General features: G+C 40.1%; 2 protein-coding genes across 14 annotated transcripts in view; one reads left to right on the forward strand and one right to left on the reverse strand.

Moving 5' to 3' along the window:
• The window catches only part of DNAJB4 (DnaJ heat shock protein family (Hsp40) member B4), a 28,786-nt gene extending 11,047 nt beyond the window's left edge, over positions 1-17,739 (reverse strand). Inside the window, exons 1-3 of one of the 8 annotated variants that reach the window (XM_060773784.2) lie at positions 17,302-17,439; positions 15,013-15,135; positions 190-818 (exon numbers count right to left, since the gene is read on the reverse strand). In XM_060773784.2, coding sequence (XP_060629767.2) covers positions 190-400 — 211 coding nt within the window. In that variant the 5' untranslated portion in view covers positions 401-818; positions 15,013-15,135; positions 17,302-17,439. The other 7 variants (XM_060773783.2, XM_060773785.2, XM_060773782.2 and 4 more) reach the window with 7 other exon arrangements.
• A 73-nt stretch (positions 17,740-17,812) lies between these two features.
• Positions 17,813-26,761, forward strand: part of FUBP1 (far upstream element binding protein 1) — a 29,748-nt gene continuing 20,799 nt past the window's right edge. For 2 of the 6 annotated variants that reach the window (XM_060773767.2, XM_060773769.2), the window contains exons 1-4: positions 17,815-18,035; positions 21,651-21,741; positions 22,600-22,662; positions 23,452-23,493. In XM_060773767.2, the coding sequence (XP_060629750.1) occupies positions 17,922-18,035; positions 21,651-21,741; positions 22,600-22,662; positions 23,452-23,493 (310 nt within the window). In that variant the 5' untranslated portion in view covers positions 17,815-17,921. Of the gene's footprint in view, positions 18,036-21,650; positions 21,742-22,599; positions 22,663-23,451; positions 23,494-26,761 lie in introns of all 6 variants that reach the window. The other 4 variants (XM_060773772.2, XM_060773768.2, XM_060773770.2 and 1 more) reach the window with 4 other exon arrangements.

Below are 26,761 nucleotides of genomic sequence, written 5' to 3' on the forward strand. Positions count from 1 at the left end.
AAAACAGAACTTTGACAAACAAAATGTCAGTTAAATTAATATGTATCACAAATGTTAGAAATATAAATAGATCTTCAAAACGTGTTACTCTGATGATTAACTCAAACCAGCTTCTTGAACTGTTTTACACAATTGAAAGGAAGCTTTCTACTATAAATTATCATAAAATGTATTTGAAAACAAACTTACCTTCTTCTCCAAACTGATCGTAAATTTCTCTTTTTTTGGGATCACTCAGCACCTCATATGCTTCTGCAATTTCTTTGAATTTCTCTTCTGCATGGGGAGATTTGTTCTTATCTGGATGCCATTTAAGGGCTTGCTTTCTGTAGGCTTTCTTAATATCTTCATCAGATGCCCCCTTTTCAATTCCAAGAACAGAATAATAATCCTTCCCCATTTTGAATATTCAAAGTTTATTTTCCAAAGTATATTTCCTTAGATATAAAAGAGTCCTGTATTTCAGCTATGCAATGTTGCTGGAAAACCACTTCACCGAAGTCACAAGAACTATATTTGTATTGGAGCAGCAGGCAGGCTGCTCATCACCTTGTCCCCCTCCCCAATCGCTTTATAAAGATAGATATACACAGAGGCAGAGACACTGCCACCCAGAGTCCTCCCAATTATACACGACGTGTCTCCGCTCTTTCTAGAACAGCAAATGCTGTAAGACGTCACTTCCCAAGCTAACTACAGCCAAAACTCTGCAGTGTTTTCTTTCTGTACAGTTAACTGTTCAATGTCCATTCCTCTTTGCAGATGAATGAAAATCCTATTTAACAAGATTTTGCAGCCATTTTCTGTCCTGTGTAAACCTGAAGATTAGAGAATGGTTAGATTTTAGACAACATGATGAATAGCTAATCAGTGTAGGAAGAGAGTCTTGTTCTATGAATAACAATTTCTTAACCCTTAATGAACATCTGATCTGTTAATTGTGGAAATCAGTTCGCAGGACAAAGAGCAAGAAACACACTAATAAGTATTTGTAAACATCAAATTACCCCTCCCTTTCAATTCCCATTATACTGAATTTTATTTCAATTATTAAAAAGTGATTGCAATATTAACAACTCCACTTAAGGATCACCTCCAAATAAACAGTAACTGGTCCTACTAAAGCAGTATGGTCACACACAGCACAAAGTACAAGTTTATGAAATATTGAAATTTCTATGATAGTTTCTTGCCATGTAGGATAGACAACTCCCCGAATGTACAACATTGACTTTATTCAGTAGTCAAGCTGAACCAATTTTTGCACTGCCATTTCCCACATTTTCTCATCTCTGTATGTTGGACCAGCACCTAGAAGAGAATGCGCTGAAGAAAAGTAATTTGTCATTCATACTGGGCCACTTTCAGATCTTTCAGGGACTAAACAACAACACAGGATGATCCCCAGTTAGCACACAAGCCTTGGAAACTACATTGATCAGCAGTGCTCCTCTATAGGTTTTAGACTACAGTATCCAGAAGCTTTCAATGCTGATTTTGGAAGCCAGGGCTCATGGAAGCGGAAATCCAACAATATTTGATGAACCACAGTTCCCAGTAGCTACTGTAATTAGATTTAAGAAACCCTATGAATCTCCAAGTTATGAGCAAGACAGGTTCTGTAAGTTTGTTCTCAAGTTGAATTTGTATGTAAGTTGGAATAGGTACATTTTAAGTGTAAGTCCAGCTTATCTATATCTATCTATATACGAGCTTTGGATGGCATAGGGGTTAACACCCCTGTTTTGTTTTGCTGCCTATGCCTCTGTTCTGAAGATTTACCCTAACTTTCTGTCCCTGTGATAATTGGGTTTTGAAAAAATTGGCTTCCTGTGGAAACAAGGCTTGGTGAGACAGCTTCAGTTGAGACACCTTTTTCCCATGATAATTCTTACAGAATTGAATTTCCCTTCCTAGGGCTAGATTTCTCTCACTTCTAATCATCTCACCCCCGTTCTTAACTATGAGTCATTTATAATTGTAACTCAGGGGCTGCCTGTATTTTAACATTGTGAGTTGTCTTGGATTTTATATCGGGGAAAAGGGCAGGATATAAATAAAACAACATTTAAAACAGATTGCAAGAAGTAAAATCAAGCCAGTGTTTCAGCCTCAGCATTTGTAGTCCTCAGGATCAACCCAACAAGCTTCTTCTCTATGAGATCTGAAATGCCTGCTCATTCAAGAATCCTGTTAAACTGATGTTATTTTTCATTAGCTAGTTGGAAGGTTTATCTGCACAGTTGCCAATAAAATCTTTAAACATAGCAATTAACAACATAGCTACATACTGTGTGTGTCAGATACAACAAGAGACAACATTCTCTGTGTGTCAGACACAAATAGTAAAGATATCAGAATAGTCACTTTTTCCTGCTGTGGAACAGAGAATCTTTTAGAGATGATGCCAATACATTCTTATTCGAACAATCATTTCATGTCAAAGACATGGGATCATTTCAATAGGTAGTTGTGTATTCACAGGACATGTAACAGTCTTCATAAATAACTTTATTAACAACATCTTTCTATAATGTGTCAATGAGTTAAATGTACACAAATACACATAAATGAAATCCTAAAACCGCTAGATTTACTAGAAGAGTTCTGTAAAATATTTATAAATTTGTAATTTGGTTACCCATGACAACCACCTCCCCCTTTCAGCTACAATTTTACAGGCTAAATCATAGTTTTAAAAGGACATAGAACACCAAGCAAATGAACCACAAGCCACATTCCAAAAAGATCACATCTATAAATATACAGATGGGGAGAAAGAATCAGGGCAATGAAGCCAAGTTGCTAGATCAGATAAATGTTTAGAAATTCAAACTAGTAATACTGCCAGTTACACAAAAATGTGAGGGTGAAACATTTAATATAATCTAGAGAAAAGACTTATATGTAGAGTATTTGCATACTGAAAATCCTAAAGTAAGATTAAATCACAGGAACTAAGAAAATTAACACATTAGGACATGTCTTTACCACAATCCTGGTCTTGGGTGGTTGGAGTCAGCCAAAATGATATTTTAATACAGTAAATTTCCACTTCTACCCTCCTTAATCACTGGTTTTCAAAGTGTATCTTTAACTTGTTTGGCTCTGTTGAAAAGTTTTATGGGGATTAATGCGGAAATTATCTCTAACAGTCACTTAAAATACCATTTATTACAAAATGTTGAATCTTGGGTTATACTCAGAAAGCAGCTAACTTACTATTCTACAGAACCTAAAGCTTAGTATTGAAGATGGGGGAGGGGAACTTCAAAGAAATAATGAACTAGCACTAAACATTTATATTAAAGACCCAGTTTTGTCTATTTCACCAATGCTGACCATGTCTATTAATCACAAAGCATTATGCTATTAACCAGCATAAAGACTCCATCCAATTTATGCAGAGGCTTGTCATTTCCTCAGCCCAATTCAAGGTGTTAGATAACTAATAAAGCCCTGAACAAGTTTTGGATAAGTAATCTGAAAGAAGTGTCCACCTCCTATATTACCCAAACTCAATGGTCACCAGAGACCTTCCGTGTGTTTTCACCAATGAGGACACCCCATTTATGGAATACTCTTATTATGCTGGATTGAGGTGATGTGCTTGCCCCTGTGATAGAAGATCCAGACATACAGGTAGTGGTAGATAGCCCGATGTCAAATGCTGCAAAACGCAGAGAACCAGGGTCTTCTGAACCAGGCTGATACTACCAGGGTCACCACAACTACCACATTTCTCTCTGAAGTTTTCCCATCAGTCTATGTAGCATTGCTGTTGGTGAGAAGATGTAGAGAAAATTCTATGTAGAGGGAAAGCATCTATGGCATCTGATAGGTATCTGGAGACAAACCTTGGTGCTAGGCTTTTGCTGGAGAGGTTGAAAGGTCCACTCCCAGTTGTCTCTGAACTGCTGTGATCATGAACCTTTCCAAACGCAGAATCTCCTCAGTCAATGCTGAACTAGCTTAGCCAGTCCGCCTTTAGGTTTGTGTACTATAGCTGTTCCATCTGTAGACATTAGATTATCCTCCTCTTCCTAGTACAGTAACTTATGTGCCTCCTCCATCAAGAATTGCTATTAAAGGTAGCCACATACACGGTTTCATGCCAGGCAGCAGCTACTGCATTCAGATGCCAGCTCTGGCTTAAGAATCGAAATGTGGATCCTACATCAAAGCAGAATTTGGTGTTCACTCCCTTCTGTGTTGTATTTCTTGTGCTTCTTGTGAGGGCCCTGGACCGGAGGATTGGGTGTTGGAGGCAGAGGTTTCCTCTTCCTCTATTGTCTGGCCACAACTGGTCTCAATGAAGGAGGTGCAGACATAAGACATTGTTGTTCATTCAGTCGTTTCCGATTCTTCATGACTTTATGGGCCAGTACACGCCAGAGCTCCCTGTTGGTCGTCACCACCCCCAGCTCCTTCAAGGTCAATCCAGTCACTTCAAGGATACCATCCATCCATCTTGCCCTTGGTCGGCCCCTCTTCCTTTTTCCTTTCATTTTCCCCAGGCAAGATGGACGAGAACGTAAGGCAAGATCGACGAGAACATAAGGCAAGATGGATGAGAACAAAGAGGGTCCAAGTGTTCGCCTACTCAGCATCTACCCCTTGGAATTCCCCAAGTGCTCCTAATAGTGCTGGTGCACTTCTCTGGTGGCCACAAGGACACAAATCCAAACTGCTAGTTCAGGAAATGGTTCACTTGGGATTTGGAGGTGCCTGTTGTTACTCACAACTTCCGAGGATGCTGCGTTACAATTTTGAAGCACATCATGTCCCCTGGCCCGGCTGGATTGGACATTGTTATTGAGGTATTGAAATAATGCAGAGGGCATTCCCCTTTTTTTAGCTGCTCCTAAGCTCTTCCTTCAGCTACGCTTCTGTCTGCCTCACACCCACTGCCACTCCGTGTTTATCTGCGTGTGTGTGTGTGTGGAAACGGGAGTTGCCCACAGCTTCACAAAAGGTAATTAATAATATATTAATGTATGCATCTGCATTGCAACCCTCTTACACAATGTCTGTTCTGTAAGGAATCCTATGATTTCAGACAATATAGAATTGTTTACAAATAGTTCTGTATATTTGCCCTAGGTTTACAAAAAAAAGTCCCTTCATTCTATTAGTGAATACTGGAAGTGACATTTCTTTGATAGTAAGTTGCTAACATGATGCAATTCTTTTTAAGATTTAGATTTAAATATTGTGAATTAAATATGTTTACCAAAATCACTGTGAATATGTGTCACTCTGTACCAGTCATATCTAAAGTGTACCTAACATCAAAAGAAATGTTGAAAAACAGATGCATTTTTCCCTCTCTATCATCATCTATATCACCACAGGATTCTTCTCCCAGGCTGTTTATGACATATTAGAAACAAAGCGAACTGCAAGCTTTACAGGTACCGAGTTATAACTCAATAAGAAGGTTATGGAGGAACTAATAGGAATAGCTTCTATAAGGCGACAGAAAATAACCACATAATCTGTCTTCTTATTTTTAGTCCTGTTTGATTTTAAGAACAAATTCAATGGCAGTCCCTGGTGTTCCCTTCCCTCTTCCATACCACCCTACCAAGTCTCCTGATACATCCAATTTCCCTGCACTCTCATAAGGAAGAGAGCTGGGAATGGAAGCTTCCATAGTAAAATGATAGTGATCATGGTGTTCCATCTTGCATAAATCTACCAATTTCAGACAAATGTTTGACGATAATTTAGTCCAGAAATAACACATTCATATTATAAAAAGGTAAAATGCTCTAAAAGAATGACAAAATAATTTCCAAGTTTGATTTATTTGAAATGGCAGAAAATGAGACAGTTTATCATGTTCCGGAACCAAGTGGGAAACAATTTTATATAAACATCCATGTTTTGACTTTCAGTTGCCAAGTAAAAGCTCAAATCAGATGGTGTAAAGATTCTTTGTGCCAGGTCTAACATTGAAGGAAACACACATAGGTCAATGTCACACAAAGGATACTGAACACCGTGCAGCTTAAAATTAACATGACACAACAACTGTACGCACTCTATGATAAGCATTCAAAGGCTTGTGCCCTGAAAACATAGAATTCCTTGTTTTATTTTTGTTTGTTTGCTATATCCCAAAAACTTATCAAATGAATTTTAATGCACGTCAGATACTTTTAATAAAAACCAAATGTTTCACAACTATTTAAAAAGAGCAATTATCGGAGGAAAGTACATATCCTCCTACATTATTCCAAAAATAGCTGGTTCCAAGAACAAAACAGCCTTCCGTGTACATTTTTTCTCAATTTTCTTTCGCCACCATAACTATACAGAGAAATTCAGAAGGCTTTGCTTCTGAGTTTATATAACTGTGTGAACTGAACTTGGGCAACCAAACTTTCAGATGGCATTCCTAGATACCTTATTTGAATTAATCCCACTGAACTCAGTGAAGTTTATGTCAACAGACATGCAGATGGTTACAATGCAAAAGGGACATTTTATGCCTATTCCACTGTTTCAATCCAAGGAGATTTAAAATAAATTAATGCTATCAATACTTTACCAAAAAAGGAACAGCGTACATTTCATCTGTAGACATGTGAAGTATTCCAGGGAGTGGACTATGTTTCCAAGTATCCGTGCCAGATACTTACTATCATGGGCTTTTCTCCACACAGACACACACACGAATATGACTCACAGAGCTAAAGTTAAAGTTTGTAGAAGTCTGACCCTGTTACACTGAAAAGCTCTGTTCATTTAAAGTTAATCAAATGAACTTAAATAACCGTCATTCAAAGTTAATTAAATGAAAGGCTTGTGGCAAGAGCCGACAAAAAAGGCAATGACTGATCTTGAAATATATTCTCCAAATTGATCTGGATACAGTATTATGAAAAGCACAGAAAGACAGCTTTTTATCTCTTTGACAACTGGCCTTTCGGTGCCATTTCAAAGAGCTTACTCTTCAGAAAAAATACAAAGAATACAAGATCTCCTGCTGGGTTATTATTATCTTCTTCATTTGTAACTAAAGGCCCATATATTATCTTATTTTATGAAAGATTAAAATGATATAGTGAAGTATTTCACACTACTGTATAAATAGCATATTTAGCACTATATTCTATATTTTATACATGGTCGAAATATGTTTCTGAATCTGTATAAAAATATGTCTTTGTCATCATTTGCCTGGAAAAACTATTTGCTCTACAAATAACAGCAAGAGCACGATACACTCCATGATTTAGTTACAAAAATAAATGCTTTGAAGCTATTACATGTCATGCACCTTTTCTGAGATCGTCTCCAAGCCGGTCACCACCATCACCTCTCCATGCATAACTGTGCAGCAAGGGACAAGAGTTTGTTTTTGGAGGCGGGACAAAGAATCCCTCTGGATTTGGTATTGGATGTTACAAATCATGTAAGCATGCAGATGCCAAAAACTTGTCATGGCAGGATCTACTGGGTGCAATGGAAAGGAACTGAGCTCAAGGTGAGAAACATCCTTCAGATATTTTTATTTGAAAAAAAAAGACTCAGTTATTGTATATTAGTGAAGAGGTAGAGTGTTCAAACTTTAAATCAGTGGACAGGGAGGAGCAAATCAGACATCATGAAGCTTTGGTCTCGAGACAGAAATTAATTCTGAGTCATGCATTATTAACAATACTACAGTCAGCCCTCCACTTCTGCAGGATTTCTTTCACAAATTTGTTGATTTGCTGCTGTCTTATGCCATTTTGAAGAGGGGCCACAAGCCTTGCAAGACTGAAAGAGACAGCAAATGTGTGATGAGGCATGCAAATTCCTATGAAAAATGGCATAATTTAGTACCAGACGCAACAGGTAGAGGGAAGAGGCAGACAAAAGTGCAGAGAAATTGGGTGCCGAGATGGAGAGAAGCAGCGAGCAATCAATTAGGCAGGCAGGGAAAGTAAGGGGTACCTGGGTTCTCCCTTTCTCTGCTCGGACAAAATACACACATATGGCATGCACCAATAGGAAAAAAAGAGTACATGAGTATATATAATAGTTGATTATTTATTAAATCCGGCTGATTTCTCAACTTGCTACTCAAGGTATATTACTTTGCAGACTAAGACAAAGTATAACAAAATTACAATTGTAGTAAGTTTTTAAAAATTTACTGTACATATTTATTTATTTATGTATAAATCTATCTCATGTATAAGTTGAGGGCATGTTTTGAGTGCAAAATTATGGATAACTTGAGGATAGGATATTACCTGTAACCGTAATTCTTCGAGTGATCATCTATGAACTCACAAATAGGCTATACCATGCCTGCACAGTGCATCATTTGGAACTTTCAAGAGTTTTACATAATCTTTTTGCAGGCAAACCCTCCTCCCTCCCCGGTGTTCCATACCTGAACACTTCCTGCCTGAGCTGTCAGCTCTCTGGCCACCTAAAAAGCAGCTTAAGAAGCTAAGGGAAGGCAGAACACGAAGAGTGGAGGAAAATCAGGGTTACCAGAGTTTAGATTTGACCTCCTTCATGGGACACATAATTGCCTCAGGTGCCAAAGAAGGCTTTTCTAGGCTAGGGCAATGTCTGCAGCTCAATCTCCTCCTAGCCCAATGCAGAGCTGCACAGTGAATGTTTTTGTGTGTGTCTGTGTGAGAGAATTAGAGCCTTTGGAATGCAAGACTTGTGGAGACCACAGTGATGCCTCATTTCCACTCCCTGACCTGAGAGGGTCCAGTAGATATTAGCAGTTTTCCACATTTGCAGGGGTTCTCCCTGGCTCCCACAAATATGGAGGGCAAACTGGAGATACAAACCTAAGTTAAGATAGCTATGTGGATCTCCACACAAGGAAGCATTTCACAAGACTGATAACAAACAGATGAGAAGTGGTTGACATATGAAGATTTATTACTCTGAGAAAATGTTTAACATAGATTATAAACATACAAATGACCTCAATTGACTCCAATATGGACAGAGGCTAAAAGAAATCAAGTAGATAGAATTGACTTTGAAAAACAAAACAAAAACAATTTGAGATTGAATTATTCACATATGATGAGCATTTGATTAGGGCATTGTACAGATTGTTAAAAATCAAGCTGGAAGGTGAACCAGTGAAAAAATGTACGATTAAATCATCTCAGGGGAATTGGTATAATTTATTTCTTCAGAATTCTCTTACTGGGATTGGGCCTACTCCATATATTTTTATCTCCTTGGCAACAGGAACATAATCTCATCTACCCTCCCCCTTTTGTTCCTGGCCTCTCCCACATAGCAGAGCATATGAGGACTTTATTAAATCCATAGCCTAGAAACTGCTAGTGCATCATCTATTTAAAACACACCACAAGCACCGTATACTGGCATACCTCACTTAGCAAAGCCTCTGAAAAAGAAGCTCAATTTTACAAATATTTTTTAGTTCCCCCTCCACCATGTCTTCTGAAAGAAAAGCTGAAGACTTTCAGTGTTAGATTGCAATAGAGTATCTGTGATAAACAAAGCAATAAAGCTTGAGCTTTGGTGAGCTTAGAAATAATCTTATTTTAGGTGTTTTTTCCTACCTAAAATGACAAGGTAAATGGCAGCTTGTCCAAGCATCCCTTATTCGGCACAGGTAAACAACAAAACCAGTAGAAAAAGAGAAGGCTGATAGTCTGTCTCACCAGCTAGATTAGCAATGTAGAAAAAAAAAGAATAGATCTTTACATGGAAGAAATATCAATATGGTCTCCAGAAGACTTAAAATATTTGTGTTTCCTTATACAAGGTTTAACTGACTTGTTTCATTTCACATGTGCACATTGTTAGTTATGAATAAACATTTTGCTGAAACACGCAGAACTGCTCCACTGTTACTATTCTTTCCATCTTATTTATGTCTCTGGAACCAAACCACCTGTTAAATAAATAACACAAAAGATCACACCTAATTCATTAGCTGAGGTATACAGGTTGAATATTCTGTATCCGAAAATCTTGGGACCAAAAGGGTTTTGCATTTTCTTTCTATTACATGTATATGTGCATAATTAGATATTTTGGAGATGGAACCCATGTCTAAACATGAAATTCATACACCTTATAAGCATAAACTGGAGGTAATTTTACACCGTATTTTTAATGATTTTGTATATGGAACAAAGTTTGTGTATATTGAATCATCAGCAAGCAAAGGTATCACTACATCAGCCACTTAACGATTTTGAATAAGGCATGCTCAACCTGTACTAGTACTGCTGTTAAGAGTATGTGCAAATAAAATGTCTTTGATATTGCATATACTCATATATAAGTCTAGAAATTTTAGTCAAAAAATAATAAATAAACTGGATCTAGTTATTCATGGGTCCATGTTAATATAAAAAAAGAACCCATTACCTCCCTTGAGTGGAGTTACAAAAGGCAAGAGGTTAGTCTGTACTGGAACAACCTCAATGAAGCACTGACTCCCTCTATCCTCCCCATTATGGCACCACTTCTGGCCTTTTTAAACACCCGGATGGGAAATTGGTGGTGGTAGCAGCCAGGGGTGAGTGCCCCCTGAGGTGGTATTTCCCTTCTCTGAGGAATAACTTTTGACTTCTCCAGGAGCCGTATCATAATCCATAATTTTAGCCCCAAAGCCGACCCTTGACTTACACAAGATAGATTTATATATATATATGTATTTCTCAAAATATTCTAAACAGAGAAATTAGGGGACAAAGTATATTGAAAAAAATCCCAAACTACTGGAAACCACTTCTCAGATTTTTAATTCTTATTTAAGTATTTATTATTTTAAATTCAAAACGAGGACATAACAGGGGGGGAAATAAGCATCTCGCATCTCAAGAGTGTTTTTGTATGGGGTGGGGTGGGGGAGAGATAATTACACAATCACATCCAAATTTTCTGGCACCTTAAAGACTGACAAACTCATAATCTTTCCATGGACTTTCTATAGACATACACTATACCACTAGCTTTCTTGTCTTAAATGTACAGATGACAAGGAACCACTTGTGTTGTAGGCAGTAGCAGCTAGGGCATTTCAAAACTGAAGACTGGAATCTAAGGTAAAGACCTTGTTCTAACCAAAGAAGAGTCCATGAAACTACCTTCCAAAGCACTAAAATTATTAAATTTTGAACAGCTCATAATTGCTTAAATGCAATCCCAATCTGTTAGGAAGTAAGCTCTACTGCAGCGGTTCTCAACCTGGGGGTCGCGACCCCCCGGGGAGTCGTTTGGCCATTTTCTGGGGGTCGCCAAGCCGCATTGGCTAGCCACGCCCCCTCCAAAATGGCAGCCGACCCACAAGCCAATGGCATTCCTGATAGGGATAGCCACAGCCCTTTCCCAGCCCAGCAATAATCGCATGCCTTCCCGGAGCAGCGGAGGCAGCGGAGTCCTACTTCTGAACACCTCCACCGTCGTGCAGGCCTAGAGGAGCAGCTGCAACCCAGCAGCAGCTCGACGGAGGCTGATGGAAGTCCTCCCTTGCCTGTGAATGGCTCCTGGAAAAGTGGGAGAGGAGGCCTTTCCTCCGCTCTCTCTCTCTCTCTCGGCAGAGCAACCCAGCTAGGGAGATAGGAAGATAAAGGGTATGCAGGGAAAGGGAGAAGGAAAGAAAGGTGCCCACGGAGTGAGGGAGAAAAAAGGAAAAACACGCTCAAGATGAGAGAGAAGGAGAGAAAGGCACGCTGAGGGTGAGGGAGAAGGAAAAAAGGCAGGCGGGGCGGGGGCAAGGGGGGGGGTGGAAAGGCACACATGGGGCGAGGGAGAAGGGAAAAAGGGTACACGCAGGGTGAGGGAGAAGAAAGGTGAACGAGGGTCGAGGGAGGGGAAAAGGGCATGCACATGGCAAGGGAGAGGGAGAAAAAGTGTACATGGGATGAGTAAGAAGAAAATAAACGTGTCTGGGGCAAGGGAGAAGGAGGGAAAGGTGTGCAGGCAGAAAGAGCAGAGGAAAGAAAGGTGCAAGGAAAGAGGAGGAAAAGACAGCTGGGTTGCTATGCAGAGAGTGGATGCCCTTCTTTCAGCCGCACACCTTCCTGGCATCATCCTCCGTGGAGCAGGTGCTGGGCTGCAGCTGCTCCTGTAGGCGGGCCCAGGAGCGGAGGAGAGCCATCCCCAGGCCAGCGGAGAAGAACGGAGAAGCCTCCGTGCTGCAAGCGGCCCCTGAGTTGTTGCAGCAGTGTTTGCAGGTGCCTCCCAGGAGATAGCTGTACCAGGAAGGAAAACGCAGGCTCCCAATCTCCAAGGTCTGTTTTCCCCAGAGCCCCCAGTATTCTCTTTGTGTTCATGGGTGTTCTCTGTGCCAAGTTTAGTCCAATTCCATGGCTGTTGGGGTTTCAGAATGCTCTTTGATTGCAGAGAACTATAAATCCCAAGCACCTCCCAATCTCCAAGGTCTGTTTTCCCCAGAGCCCCCAGTATTCTCTTTGTGTTCATAGGTGTTCTCTGTGCCAAGTTTAGTCCAATTCCATGGCTGTTGGGGTTTCAGAATGCTCTTTGATTGCAGAGTTCCCTTCCACACAGCTGAATGAAATCCCACATTGTCTAATTTGAACTGGATTATCTGTGTCCACACAGCCAGATAATCCACTTCAGTGTGTATTTTATGCAGCTGTATGGAAGGGCCCCCAAATAACCTAGTCCCCTTCCACACAGCTGAATGAAACCCCACATTGTCTGCTTTGAACTGGGTTATCTGTGTCCACACAGCCAGATAATCCACTTCAGTGTGTATTTTATGCAGCTGTATGGAAGGGGCCCCAGATAACCCAGTCCCCTTCCACACAGCTGAATGAAATCCCACATTATATGCTTTGAACTGGATTATCTGTGTCCACACAGCCAGATAATCCACTTCAGTGTGTATTTTATGCAGCTGTATGGAAGGGGCCTCAGATAACCCAGGCCCCTTCCACACAGCTCAAGTTTGGTCCAATTTAATTGTGGTTGAATTTCAGAATGCTCTTTGATGGCTGGGGAACTAAACACCCCAAGAAGTCCCAAATGCCAAGGTCTATTTTCCCCAAACTCCACCAGTCTTCAGATTTGGGCATACTGAGTATTTGTGCCAAGTTCTGTCCAGATCCATAGTAATTTGGGTTCACTGTGCTCTCTGGATGTAGGTGGACTATCTCTCCCATAATTCACTATCAATTCCCCCCAACCCCCTCCAGTATTTTCTATTGGCCAATAGGGTTCTGTGTGCCAAGTTTGGTCCAGGTCTGTATTTCGGGAGGGGGGGGGAGGGGTGTCTCTGTGGTCTCTGGAAGTCAGACCTGCATCGGTTGAAGGTACTTCACATCCCATCATCCATTGCCCACACTCCCCCAAACATATTGTTTTTGTGATTAATCACTATGCTTTAATTATGTTCAATTTGTAACACAAATTGAACATAATTTGTGAGAAATACATCCTTCATATCAGACATTTACATTACATTTCATAACAGTAGCAAAATTACTGTTATGAAGTAGCAACGAAAATGTGGTTGGGGGTCACCACAACATGAGGAACTTTATTTAGGGGTCACGGCATTAGAAAGGTTGAGAACTACTGCTCTACTGTGTCCAGGTTTCCAAAGAGGTAGCCATGCACAAAAATGTTCCTGCACAAAAATGCTGTGACACATTTAAGACTTGTTCTATTTTAACATAAAGTCTCTGGGGTTAAAATCTATTTTCCAGATTATTGGAGTTCAACATTCAAGTCTCAATTATACATGCAGAATGAATATGGTTGTGTGGGTGACGTTAATATGGGCGACAATGTTATTATTAACTAACACAGGGCATGGGCAGGGTTGCCAGAGGTCCCATCTTGACAAAGGATGTCCTTTACTTAACAGCCAGAAAGATTGTCCTATATAAACATTACACAGAAAGTCCCAAATTCCAGTATTTTCAACTATTGATGGAACATATTGCCCTCAAATGACACACCAAAAGTTGGCACATTTGTGAACCACCTGTTCTTTCGACTCTGAGCCAGGCATAGCCTTTGGCCAGACAACAGTAAAATTCCTTCCTCATGATGGGTCCTGGCCTTCCATTTCAAAATTTAACCTTCCTATGGGAGCCCCTGGTGGTGCAGTGGGTTAAAGCACTGAGCTGCTGAGCTTGTTGATCGAAAGGTCGCAGGTTCGATTCCGAGGAGCGGCGTGAGCTTCCGCTGTCAGCCCTAGCTTCTGCCAACCTAGCAGTTCGAGAACATGCAAATGTGAGTAGATCAATAGGTACCGCTCCGGCGGGAACGTAATGGCGCTCCATGCGGTCATGCCAGCCACATGACCTTGGAGGTGTCTACGGACAACGCTGGCTCTTCGGCTTAGAAATGGAGATGAGCACCACACCCCAGTCAGACATGACTGGACTTAATGTCAGGGGAATACCTTTACCTTTACCTATGAGATCTCACAGGATCCTAGAACTCTTCATGAGCCTTTGCTCTCAGAAGACTTGAGACAAACTTATATAGTCCCACTCAGTCAGTCCTGGCTGCCCCTTATTGTGTTTTGAAAACCTGGGAATCAGTTTGAACTCTAATCTCACATATCTATGAAAAAATAGTGTGTATATAAACTCAAGACCCAAACAGCCCCTTGCTTCAGCTATTTGCATGATGGTGTCACCACAATGTAAGACCTAATGGGATGTTCTCCATTTGCAGGGTTACTTTTTAGCTTTGTTCCTGGCTCAAAAATGATTAGCAGTAAAATTTAATAATAAATCTTTTTGTGTAATTGCAAGGTGTTGCCATCCTGAAAGATACTGCTTTGAAATTGGGTACATCCTTATGAAACACCATTGATTTCTTTTCTACATACCAGCAATAACCAGAGTCAATTGGATAGTTTCTGGGCCCTTCAACACAGCCATATAACCCAGAATATGAAGGCAGAAAATCCCACAATACCTGCTTTGAAACAGGGTTGCATTCAGACAGCACCAAATCGCAGGTTTTAGTCAGGGGCAAAAAGAACCCTGGAACCTAAGATGTTCAGATACAGACCTGTTGGTCCCTGGATTTCTGCCTCTGTCATCCACAATTGCTGCTTTGTAGCAGGATTTTGCAGCCCCCAAGATGGCCGCTGCAGGACTTCTGCTGGAAATTTCGGTTCTTTAAAAAAAATACCTGAAGAAGTGAACATGCAAATCATTGTATAAGTTCCATTCCTGGGTTATACAAGCTGCAGGGCCATCTGTGCAGACAGGGTTCCTGGGTTATACATGTTTGTTCCTGATTGCTCTTACTGTGAAAAGATGCACAATGTTGACTAGGGGGCCACAACTTTGTCCTGGCCAAAGAAAATATGTCCTCCACATGTTTCATAAAGTTTCTGGCACACAAAGTTTCACCTTCTACTCAACTGTCACCTTCTTTTAAGGAACAGACCAATCAAGAACAGACATCTAAAATCCAGGAACAAACTGAGATCAAAAATCCCATGATTTCTGAGCGCAGGGATATACAGACATTCAAAGATGAGGATTTTTGGCTCAGATTTGGGATATTCCCGCACCTGAAAATCTCGTGTTTTCTGCCGTTTGTAGAGATTGCTTCAGCGTTTACAGGGAAAGGCGTTTGGAGGGAACGGTGTTTGGCCACCCTCTCATTTGCTTTGGCCAGTCTCAGAATAAAGGCATCTGCTTTGAATGGGGTTATCTGAGTCCATACGACCATGTATGCCAGTTAAAAGCAGATGTGTGGAAAGGGCCTCTGTACTATGGCCAATAATTGGCACACTAAATGAATTGGCCTTTTAGCCATAATTTTTAGCCCTCTAGCCATAACCTCATTCTCGACTCTTTCACTTTACTATTGTCCTTGCTCTGGAGCTGTACTGTATTTATCTGACTTGGCCTTCTCTGCCTTAATTTATTATCTACCTCTTGCACTTTACCATCAGCCCTTGTTCAGGCAGTTGTATTGCACAAGCCTTCCCTCGCCCCTTAATTCGGGAACATCCATTATGCTTGGCTAGTGGCTGCTGTATCATGAATTATGTTTTATGATGTTGTATATGTATTTTATTGTGCTAAATTTTAGCTCTGTTTGACCAGGCGTAGTCCCCATGGAAGCCGCCCCGAGTCCCTTTGGGGAGATGGTGGTGGGATACAAAAATAAAGTTATTTTTGTTCTTGATATCTGATGTTTTGTTGATATTTGGTGTTTTGCTTTATGTCTGTTATAACAGGTTGTGTTTTTTCTTTAATTTTAGTTATGTCAAACTTTGCTTTTATGTGTTAGGTTATTAAATTTTGTTAGTATGGATGTATTTTTGTTGTATTCAGGCATAGAGTGTGTGCCTTTTATGTTTGGAATATGCACTGAGTCCCTCTGGAGAGATAGAGCAGAATATAAAGTTTTTTTAATTATTATTATTATTTTACTGACACAAAAGTACAATATGTCACAGCAAATGAGATCTATATGCTGGATTTCGTATTTTAAAAATCATAAGTCGAACACTTCCCAAGCGTCTAGGACTGTGTGATGTATTATTATTATACTATTATTTATAAGAAACAATTTAAATCCGAAGATTAAAAGGAAATAAAGTTACACTAGATAAGTCTTATCAATGTGCCCATTTTAACAAAAATGAAAAATCCCTGTATTTTACAAAGCCCCACTGCAATTGAACCATAACAAGAACCAAATGAATTTATAAAATGTCCTCTTTGACTTTTTAACTGTCCTGTCATGGTTACAGGAGATTGAGGGCCTTTCCACACAGCCATATAACCCAGAATATCAAGGCTGAAAATACCACAATATCTGCTTTGAACTGTGCTGTCTGAGTGCACACTGCCATATATTCAAAGCAGATGTGCAGAAGGGACCTGAGCATCTTTTATCCAGATTCCCGAAATGCTCCCACATTCACACGGATGGATGTAATGAAACCTTTGCTTTCTGAGGGTCCAATATATGAAAAACTTTTTTCAGGCACAACATTTTAAAACATCACGTATGGCATTACCTTCACGCTCTGAATTGTAAATGAAGGTGAGAGAGATTTCCTTGCCAATATTGCCAAACCCAAAACCTTTCTGATTCCCAGCATTTGGGTTCAGGGCTACTCAACCTGTAAACGGTGGCTCCCCAGAAGGAAGGCGGCTGCAATTCAAACCCAAGCGCTATGAAACGACTCCTTCAGTCCCAACCATTCCGAAGAGCATCGGGGAGGGAGTCTTGATAATCAAAAATTGGAGCTCAGGCTGGGGCGGCCTCCATTCCGTTCCCACAGCGACGCCCCGGAGGAGAAAGGCCTCTCCCCTTCCCTCACTCACTCACTCGCTAGTGGAGAGCGGCAAGAGCATCCCTTCGCCCGCCATCGACGTCGACTGAAGAAACGCCTCAGCGGCACGCGCTATGTACACACACACGCATCCGACAGGGTTATGAAATAGGCGTCACCTTCATAAGTCACACGAGAACCCGCCCCACCCCCGCGCGCGCGAGGGCTCCCTCTCTCTCTTTTTTTTTTCTCCATTCAGCTTCCACGCCAACCAGCCCCGCCCCTTCATCTCCTGCAAAACTCAGCCCCTCCCCCTTCCCCGCGAGACTTCCCTTCCAATCCCAGCTCTGGTGGACTTCATTACCCAGAATGCCCGGCCACTGATGAGGCCTATCTGAGCCCTCTGGGAGTTGAAGTCCGAAATGTATTCGCAGAGGCCCCAAGGCTGAGTGAGAGACGCAGCCTGCCATCGTACAACACCACACCGCTCCTGGTCTCGCGCGCCTTTCCTTTGGCCTAATAGGCGGTGATCTCGCGAGATCGGCCGGCCGGCCTGCCCCGCCCCCCTCCCCCCGCGGAACACGATGCGACGCAGGAATGTGAAAGGCTCCCGCCCGCCGCCATTTTCTTTCTTTCTTGGCAGGCAGAGCGCGCGGTAGGAAGCGGCGCAGAGGAGATGTCGGATTACTCGACGGTGCCCCCTCCTTCTTCGGGCGCGCCCGGCGGAGGCGGAGGAGGCGGCGGGGCCGTCAATGACGCTTTTAAAGACGCGCTGCAACGGGCGAGGCAGGTGGGTATCATGAGAAGGAAGGAGGAGGAGGAGGCCACTCGGCCCACCGGCCTCCCTGCCGGGCGCCTCAGGCTCCGAGTAGGCCGTGGGGCTCCCCAAGGACACGCCCTGCGCTCCCGAGGCCGCTCGCGAAGGCCTTCTTTCTCGGCCCTCCTCAGGAACCGCCGCCATTAACATTCTGTAGCACAAATAAAGGGCCCTTCCACTCAGCCATATAACCCAGAATATCAACGCAGATAATCTACAATATCTGCTTTGAACTGGGTTATCTGACTCCACACAAACATATAACCCAGTTCAAAGCAGATAATTTGGGATTTTATACAGCTGTGTGGAAGGCGGCTCAATCTAATGGAGGAGGAAAGCGGAGAGAGCCCATTAGCGTGCTTCAGGTTCTCCATCCTTTCTCTCTCTCGAATGACTTGGTTTGGGGCCCTTCCACACAGCCCTAAATCCCAGCATATCAAGACAGAAAATCCCACATCTGCTTTGAAATGGGTTAGCTGAGTCCACACTCAGATAATGTGGGATTTTCTGTCTTGAATTTATGGGATATAGGGCTGTATGGAAGGGCCCTGAGTGTGGACTCAACCCAGTTTGAAGCAGATTTTGTGGGATTTTCTGCCTTGATATTCTGGGATATAGCACTGTGTGGAAGAGCCCTTACACATTTTTTTTTGCAATGCGGAAATTCGTCTTGTTTCATCTCTTTTTTTTTCTCATGTGAGAAAAATCTAGTATTATCACGCCCACTACACACAATAGAGGGAGACTCTCAAAAGGCAAAGTTTTCCAGTCACATGCCTTAGGGCCCTTCCACACAGCCACGTAATCCAGAATATCAAGGCAGATATTCCACAATGTCTGCTTTGAACTGGGTTATCTGAGTCCACACTGCCATATAATTCAGTTCAAAGCATTTTTTTAATATACTGCATTTATATTTTGCTTTTCTCACCCTTTCTCGGGACTCAAGGCGGTTTACAACATACTAATGGCAAAATTCAATGCCAACATACAGTGAAATAAAGAAAACATAATAACTAATTACTACATATAGCTATGGCTTAAAATAATTAAAACCATTAAACATGAGATATAAACAAAATTGAAACATTCAGAGAAAGCATTTTCTGATTTTGTGGGATTTTAGACAGCTGTGTGGAAGGAACCTGAGTCCACACTGCCATATAACCCAGTTCAAAGCAAACAATGTCGCATTTTATGCAGCTGTGTGGAAGGGGCCTTAAAGTCTCAGCACTGAAAGAGACCAAGGCCATCAGGTCCAACTACATCCCAGACAGGAGCGCACAATCCAAACCTCCCAACAGATGGCCATCCAGCCTCTACCATGCTCTGAGGCAACATTTTCTTCTGCTCAATAACTCTTGCCACCAGGAAGTTCTTCCTAATGTTTAGGTGGAATCTCTCCCTGCAGTTTGATTCTGTTACTTCCTGTCCTGGCTTCCAGAAAACAAGTCCCATCCCCCCACCCTTGTGTCATCTATTTAAATATTTAAACATGGTTATCCTTTCAGCCTTCTTTTAATTAACTTTCATTTCTTTGCTACTCTCAAGATAATCTGCCCTGCTTTATTCAAACTGAAGAGCCTCCATCATTCCCTCAAGGAGTGTGTGCTACCGGAAGAAAACTTCGCAATCAGTGCATCTTTTTTCCCCTCTTGCTCTCTTTTTCTATATCATTTAGTATTCAGAGAATCTTCATAATTTAAAAAAAATGTAATTATGGGGTGTTCTCTTGAGTATTGGCAGAAGCATGTAGAAATCACGTTTATCTAGCTTGCAAACCAGGCAGCAGTTTCTAAGTAGTAAAATTACTTCATTTCTGTGAGTGGTTTCAGGTTTTTTTTCTTTGCATTCATAGAAGGAAATCACGTCAACTGAGAGCTTTTTTTGTTTTTGGGTTTAGTTTGTCTCAGAGTAACTTGTTGAGGCCTAGTAGAGACAGACTGGCAGCCTGTAATGAAGTCTTCCAGTTCTATCATGCACCACTGTTAATAGTGCTGTGATTCCACTTTTAACTGCCAGGGGATCATGGAATTTGCAGTTTAGGGACATTGAGAATTCTCAGCCATAGAATGAAACTGCAAACCCCAAAATACCACAAAGCGTTGCCATGGTGGTTAAAGCAAATAATAGCATCAAAACAGCGTAGCATCTAGAATGCACGTATTTGATCAAAGAGTTCCACATGTTCCACTTCTTGCACAGTATATAAAAGCGAATAAGGTTAAAGTAATTATCAACAGTGGTTCTTCATATATCAAGATCAAATTTGCACTGCTCGGATATAAATTAACTGCCCTTTCTCTTCACCTAGTCATGCAGTTGCCATAGCCATAGGACATGCAGTTGCCATAGCCAGCCTTCTCATACTGTTATGGATCTGTAGACAACCGTTTCCCAGGTAGCCAAACAATCTGAAAGAAGCCAGTACAAAGCTAGCAGGTCTTTCCCCACTTTTCTCATCACTTCACTAGTTGAGCACAGTGAAGTTCTGCTTGCATAATATGACCAATATACTAGCATAGTGCCACAGTAGTAATGCAAACAGTCTATATGTAGTATAATTATCTTTGAAATTTCTGTGGAGTGTTGCTACATTCTTGCATCAACACCTCAGAGGACTCAAAACAGACCAGTAATGGTAAAAGTCATGGCCTTGTATTTAGCCTGGCACTTCCTTTGGCAGATTATGGTAGCACTAGTTTATGAACTCAGTGGGAGGAAGAGCTTTGCTGTCCGGTGAGGTATTAGCTACTTATAACATAGCTTCTGAAATGGTGGGTCCCAATCCCAAAGGAAGTCCCCTTAGCTCAGTGTCAAAAATTAGTCAGCAGTAAAAAGTTTCTGAACACTATCTAGACATCTACATGAATCTGTTAGCAACAACATGCAATGTTCACAATGGACTGCAGAAAATGCTTTAGTTTTACTAGATAAAAGGGAAAATCAGCCTGTTTAGGAAGTTATGCAAATTAAGTTTTATTATCACTGTACCTATATGCCCGGACTCATAGAAAATATCCCTGGTGAAAAGGGGCTGTGAGTGGAAAAAATCTTAAAAACCCTGGCATATAACGTATAATCAGTCAGTTCCCTGTAAACTTCAAGACTGCAGAATTGACTGCATGGTTCCACATGCCAAAATGACATTGATTCTTTGGCCCTTCAGATGTTGCATCATTGCAAATGCCAAGAGCCCAAGTTAGCAATTCTAGGAGTAAGGAATACTGGGAGTTACGGTCCAGATGTATTTGATGGGCTTTGTTGATGAACTGTGTCAATTTCTTATCTTTAGATTCTCCTTCCCAAGAGTAATAGTTGTGTACCATTCAGTGAAGCTTGAGAGTTAATGTACTCAGATTGATGATTAGGAGATCTGCACTGCCATATAATCCAGAATATAAAGGCAGATAATCCACATCTGCTTTGAACTGGATTATCTGAGTCTACACTGTCAGATAATCCAGTTCAAAGTTGACAATCTGGATTTTATACAGCTTTGTAGAAGGGGCCTGAAATAACTGTTTTTTAAAAAATTGTAACACAAATCAAGGAAGTTGCTACCTTGTCTTTATTCTTTTTTTACAGATTGCAGCAAAAATTGGAAACGAATCAGGGACATCAGTGAATTCAAATGATTACAGCTATGGGGGACAAAAAAGACCTCTTGAAGATGGAGGTATGCTGCCAACATATAACCTGCTAATATATTTTATTCTGAATATTATAATTACTATCAGTTGTTGGATATGTTTAAAAGCATGTTTTACATTTCCTATTCTTTATGATTATTTCTGATTAGAAAGCGGAATGATCCATCTTAAACATAGAGTTCATTTTTAGATATGACTAATAAAGTTAACTGGTATAATATTACATCTACTTTTATAAGTGGATGGTGTAATAGTGCAATAGTAATGTTCATACTTTTAAAATGTGGTAAGGTAGGTAAAATTTGCATTGTTAGAATGCGTTTTAATAAGAATAGTGTTGACATACTTACATTACAGGTTAATAGCTTCGCAATCTTGATGTGTAATATACTAATGCTCATTATTCCTTCTCAAAACTGATGTGTTTTTTATTGGAGTAATATTATTCAGATGCAGCATTTTATTTCTATTTTACAAAAAGAGAAGAAGCAAGCATTAGAAATTTGGGAGGGAAATGTCTTACTCTTAACCTGTTGAACCCTAATAAAATAATGCTGTGATTTTTTTTAAAAAAAATACTGAAATGTGTAGCAAATGTTCTTGTTTCTTAAAGCTAGTGGCCTTAACCAGGGTTAATATATTTTCTCAAAGTATTGTTTAGTGTTTTTTTTAATTCATGAAGACAGTTTTCTGACATCAGAGGCATAAATAGGTTTTGAAGGATTGTGGTTTTGCTTACAGAAATTTCTAAGGCTCTTGACAAGGAGTACTTGAGTACTTTATTTAAGTCCCTTTTTATTAAAAGTGAGGTTTTTGATATTCAAAAATGAGCTAATGATGCTTCAAATGATGTATGTAATGTATTCTTTTTATTTTATGTGTAGATGGCTCTTGGACAAGTCCGAGCAGTACAACACACTGGGAGGGAATGCCCTCTCCTTTTAAAGGCAGGAATTTTTATTTATTACCTGTGTTTAGTATGTAAACGTGAAATGAACTAGTGGATCATTTGAAATGGATGACACAGATATTTCTTGGAATATGTGTCTTTTACTGCACTTAATTATGGTGTTCCATCTATTCCTGAATATGGGGTGGGAAGGAAACATTTGAAATAATTTTTATCAGATATTAGTTACCTACGACTTTCACTCATACTAAACGGATTTCGATGGTAGTGGCTTTGAAGCTACTGTTTTGAAGTCTTACACCATGAAAGTTTCAGTGTTTAGCTAGGAAGTCTATATGACAGTTCCCAGATTGAAATTGTATTGCTATTTGTTGGTTAAGTTTTAAATTTTGATTTTCTATTTAGTATTGTGGTTGTTGTCAGACATAATTGTAAAATGATGATTTCTCACAATGGTGGTCGTTTCAGTTTTTGTTACAGAAGCATCATTAGCTTTAGTGTCAAATTACTAATTATATGGTTAAATGTTTGTTTGCTACGCTATAGAGACTGGACGTCCACAAAAGTGCGTTTAAACCTGTGTGCCTTATTAAAATGTTCAACATTTCATCTGATAAATGGAAGTGCTTTGTATTTTTCCCGTGATTATACTAACCAAGCGTTAAACATCAAAGATTTTTTCTTGTTTAGATGATCTGTTCCCTGAAATTTCAAAAACATGCTAAAGTGCATTGGACAAGTTGCATTTTGCACTTCTGGAACAGCCATTTATTTACAATTCCTATATTGGTTATCAAAAAAGTTTTTTAAAATCTTGATTTTGCAGATCAACCAGAGCCTAAGAAGGTTGCTCCTCCAAATAATGATTGTAAGTATATTTTTATTAGTTACTTTGTAGTCATCAAGACATGTTTTAGAAAAACAGTGTTTAGTGTCCTAATCTGCAGATAATGATCACATACCATTACGTATTAGTATGTTGTACAGTTACTGACCTGCCAAAATAACCTCAAGTAACCAAACCCTGGAAGCTAAGCAGTATCAATCCCAGGTAGTATTAGGTGGGAGACCTTCAATGAATACTAGATGCTACATGCTATATTTCAGCAGAACGAACTGGCAAACTCACCTCTTGAGTATTCCTTGCCTAAGAAAACTGAAATTTGCAGGGTAATAATAATACACTATTTATATTCCACTTTATCTCCCTGGAAGGACAGTACAGTACACATGAGGCAAACGATCAATGCCTTTTCCACACAGTGAACAATGACATACAGCACAGACAAAGGTAAAGGCCTTCTCCTTTTTTCCATCTCTGGCGCCTGGAGGTGATGTGCAACTCTTGTTCCATTTTTCCATGCCAGAGAGCCTGTTTTCCGTAGACATCTCCGATTGAGTTGCTGACATGTCTGCATATCTTCATGGGATGCCCATGCAGTAGCATTTATTAGCTTTGTAGATCACATTAAATTTGAAATCCCTCTGTATTATCAGCTCTTCAGAAAGTTTGAGGACGTAGGCCTTAAAATTGCTAGGTGAGTGTAGTACCTGATGTTTGTGAAAAATGGTAGGATTAGTATACTTGCAAATGTTGACATCTTAGAATATTTACTTATTTCAGATCTTTCTACTTTTATCAGAAGTTGTAGTGTATATTTATTACACATTTCACTGAACAGTTCACATTCTGTTGAAAAGTGACTTCAGTTTCCAATAACACGGTATTTAGAAATAGGCCCTTGCATTTCTGCAAGCGTGTGCATGTTATAAATTAAATCTTACAGAGGGAGTGCATTTAGTTGTGCTTAGCTCTCTACCAGATACTCTTTTCACCCTTAGCTTTGATTATGGAAGTATAAATAGGATTTGCTCTAAATATGAGAATTTCAGCCATATTGTTTTGGAATGAAAGATCTTATCCATTCCATAATTTAGAGTTGGGTAAGAATATGAGTTAGGTAAGAATAGGGGCCCCTGGTGGCGCAGTGGGTTGGACCTCTGAGCTGCTGAACTTGATGACTGAAAAGTTGGCAGTTTGAATCTGGGGAGTGGGATGAGCTCCTGCTCTTAGACCCAGCTTCTGCCAAACTACCATCTTCAAATTATGCAAATGTCAGTAGATCACTTCTGCTGGAAGGTACTGGCACTCTATGCAGTCATGCTGGCCAGGTGACCTTGGAGGTGTCTATGGACAACCTCAACCCTTCGGCTTAGAAATTGAGATGGGCACCACCCCCCAGAGTCAGACATGACTAGGCTTAATGTCAGAGGAAACCTTTTTACCTTTACTTTAAGAATATGAAACGGCCAGATTATTCAGTTTCTGCTGTCAAAAGTCATCTTCCATGTTTTCGTAAGTTTCCATCAAACCTGAACACGACTCCTAATTCTCTAAATGGTTTAGAGCTACAGTTCTTGGAAAGGGAGGATTTAAAAATGAAATGAAGTTTTCTTTTTTTTTTTTTTTTGGTGCTGCATAACTGCGTTACTAGTTGTTTCAGCAGTAGCTCTGTAGTACAGGTGTAGTACAGGTGTGGTCAGAGTACATATGTTCCTCTGTAAGTGGTCTTAATGGTGGTCCACTGGGATTTCTCTCCCCCAAAACATAATTTATAAGTAATTTGGAGACAAAACTTTTTTTTGTAGGAGGTCTCTTAGGGGACTAATAATGCAGCCTCCTAGTCTCCCTCAGTTGCCAATCTCTGATTGCACATAGAGGAAACAAAGTAAATATCAAAATAATATTATAAGATGGTATAACATCGTATCGGTCAGTAGAGTATTAGTTTTCTTCTAATCTAATAATTTCAGAATGACCGTTATGTTCAAAACTTGTTCAAATTATTCTGGTTAATAGTGTATTGAAATTTATTACCACATCTCTAAAAAGTTACAGGCAACTTTTCCAGTGTAAATCTTTTCTTATTCCTAATCTTTGCCCTTTTGTCTTCTAGAATGATAGATTTAGTAATATTACATTCAATAAGATGCCAGGTTGTAATGATTTGAGAGCCTGGCAGCAGTATGTGTCTGCAGCATAAAATTATTACATATAGTTGTCAAAAAGGCGTTTGATGTTTTAGTTATTTTATGAATTCTTTAAAAAATATTTTACATGTGATGTATTTTTTCCCTATATTTACTGTATATAATGCTATGATATTGTAAATTAAAAACAGAATATAAAGGGGTTATTAAATATTGAAACCACTTTGTGAGTTTTGGCCCATCCTGTAGTAAGATATTTGATGTAAATTGGATCAGGTCTCTCATACAGGTAGAACTATGAAGACATGAAGGTCCAACAAATTTCCCCCCCCCCCAAAAAAAAAAAAAACAAACCCCTAGTTAATGGGAAGGACTAGCCCTTTCTCTCTGAAAGTTCCTATTTGACCTTGGCGGAGGGCAATTCTGTATGAAGAAATCTTGAAGAGTGTTAAATAAAAATAATACTAAATCAAAAATGTTTTTCTACTTTAAGAAGTGTGCTAAGTGACATAAATTATCCTACCATCTACAGACACATTGAAGCCTCTTTTCATTTTGTTTGTGGTTCATTGGCTCCATTCCACAATTTTAATTCTGAGTTTTGAGCAGTGCCGTCTGACAGTAATATATCCTGCACAAAGGTATATAATGCTGCCAGTATTTCCATTCTTTAGTTTAAAATTCCATCTTTTTTCCATCAGATCAAGGTTCTGGAAAAAACCCACTATAATAGATATAATTGTTCAGAAACATGATCAAATTGAAAGTTCAATATATGAAACAGTTACTCTTTGAAAGATGGTTAGGAAACCTGAATAATGCTAATATATTCAACAATATAATTGTGGAGCCCCCGGTGCCGCAGTGGGTTAAACCCCCTGTGCCGGCAGGACTGAAAACCCGACAGGTCGCAGGTTCGAATCCGGGGAGAGGCAGATAAGTTCCCTCTATCAGCTCCTCATGCGGGGACATGAGAGAAGCCTCCCACAAGGATGGTAAAACATCAAATCATCTGGGTGTCCCCTGGGCAACGTCCTTGCAGACGGCCAATTCTCTCACAACAGAAGCAACTTGCAGTTTCTCAAGTCGCTCCTGACACGACAAAAAAAACCCAATATAATTAATGTTTAGTAAAAATTGTCTTC

The sequence above is a fragment of the Anolis sagrei genome, chromosome 4 (genome assembly GCF_037176765.1).
Source record: "Anolis sagrei isolate rAnoSag1 chromosome 4, rAnoSag1.mat, whole genome shotgun sequence".
NCBI lineage: Eukaryota > Metazoa > Chordata > Lepidosauria > Squamata > Dactyloidae > Anolis > Anolis sagrei.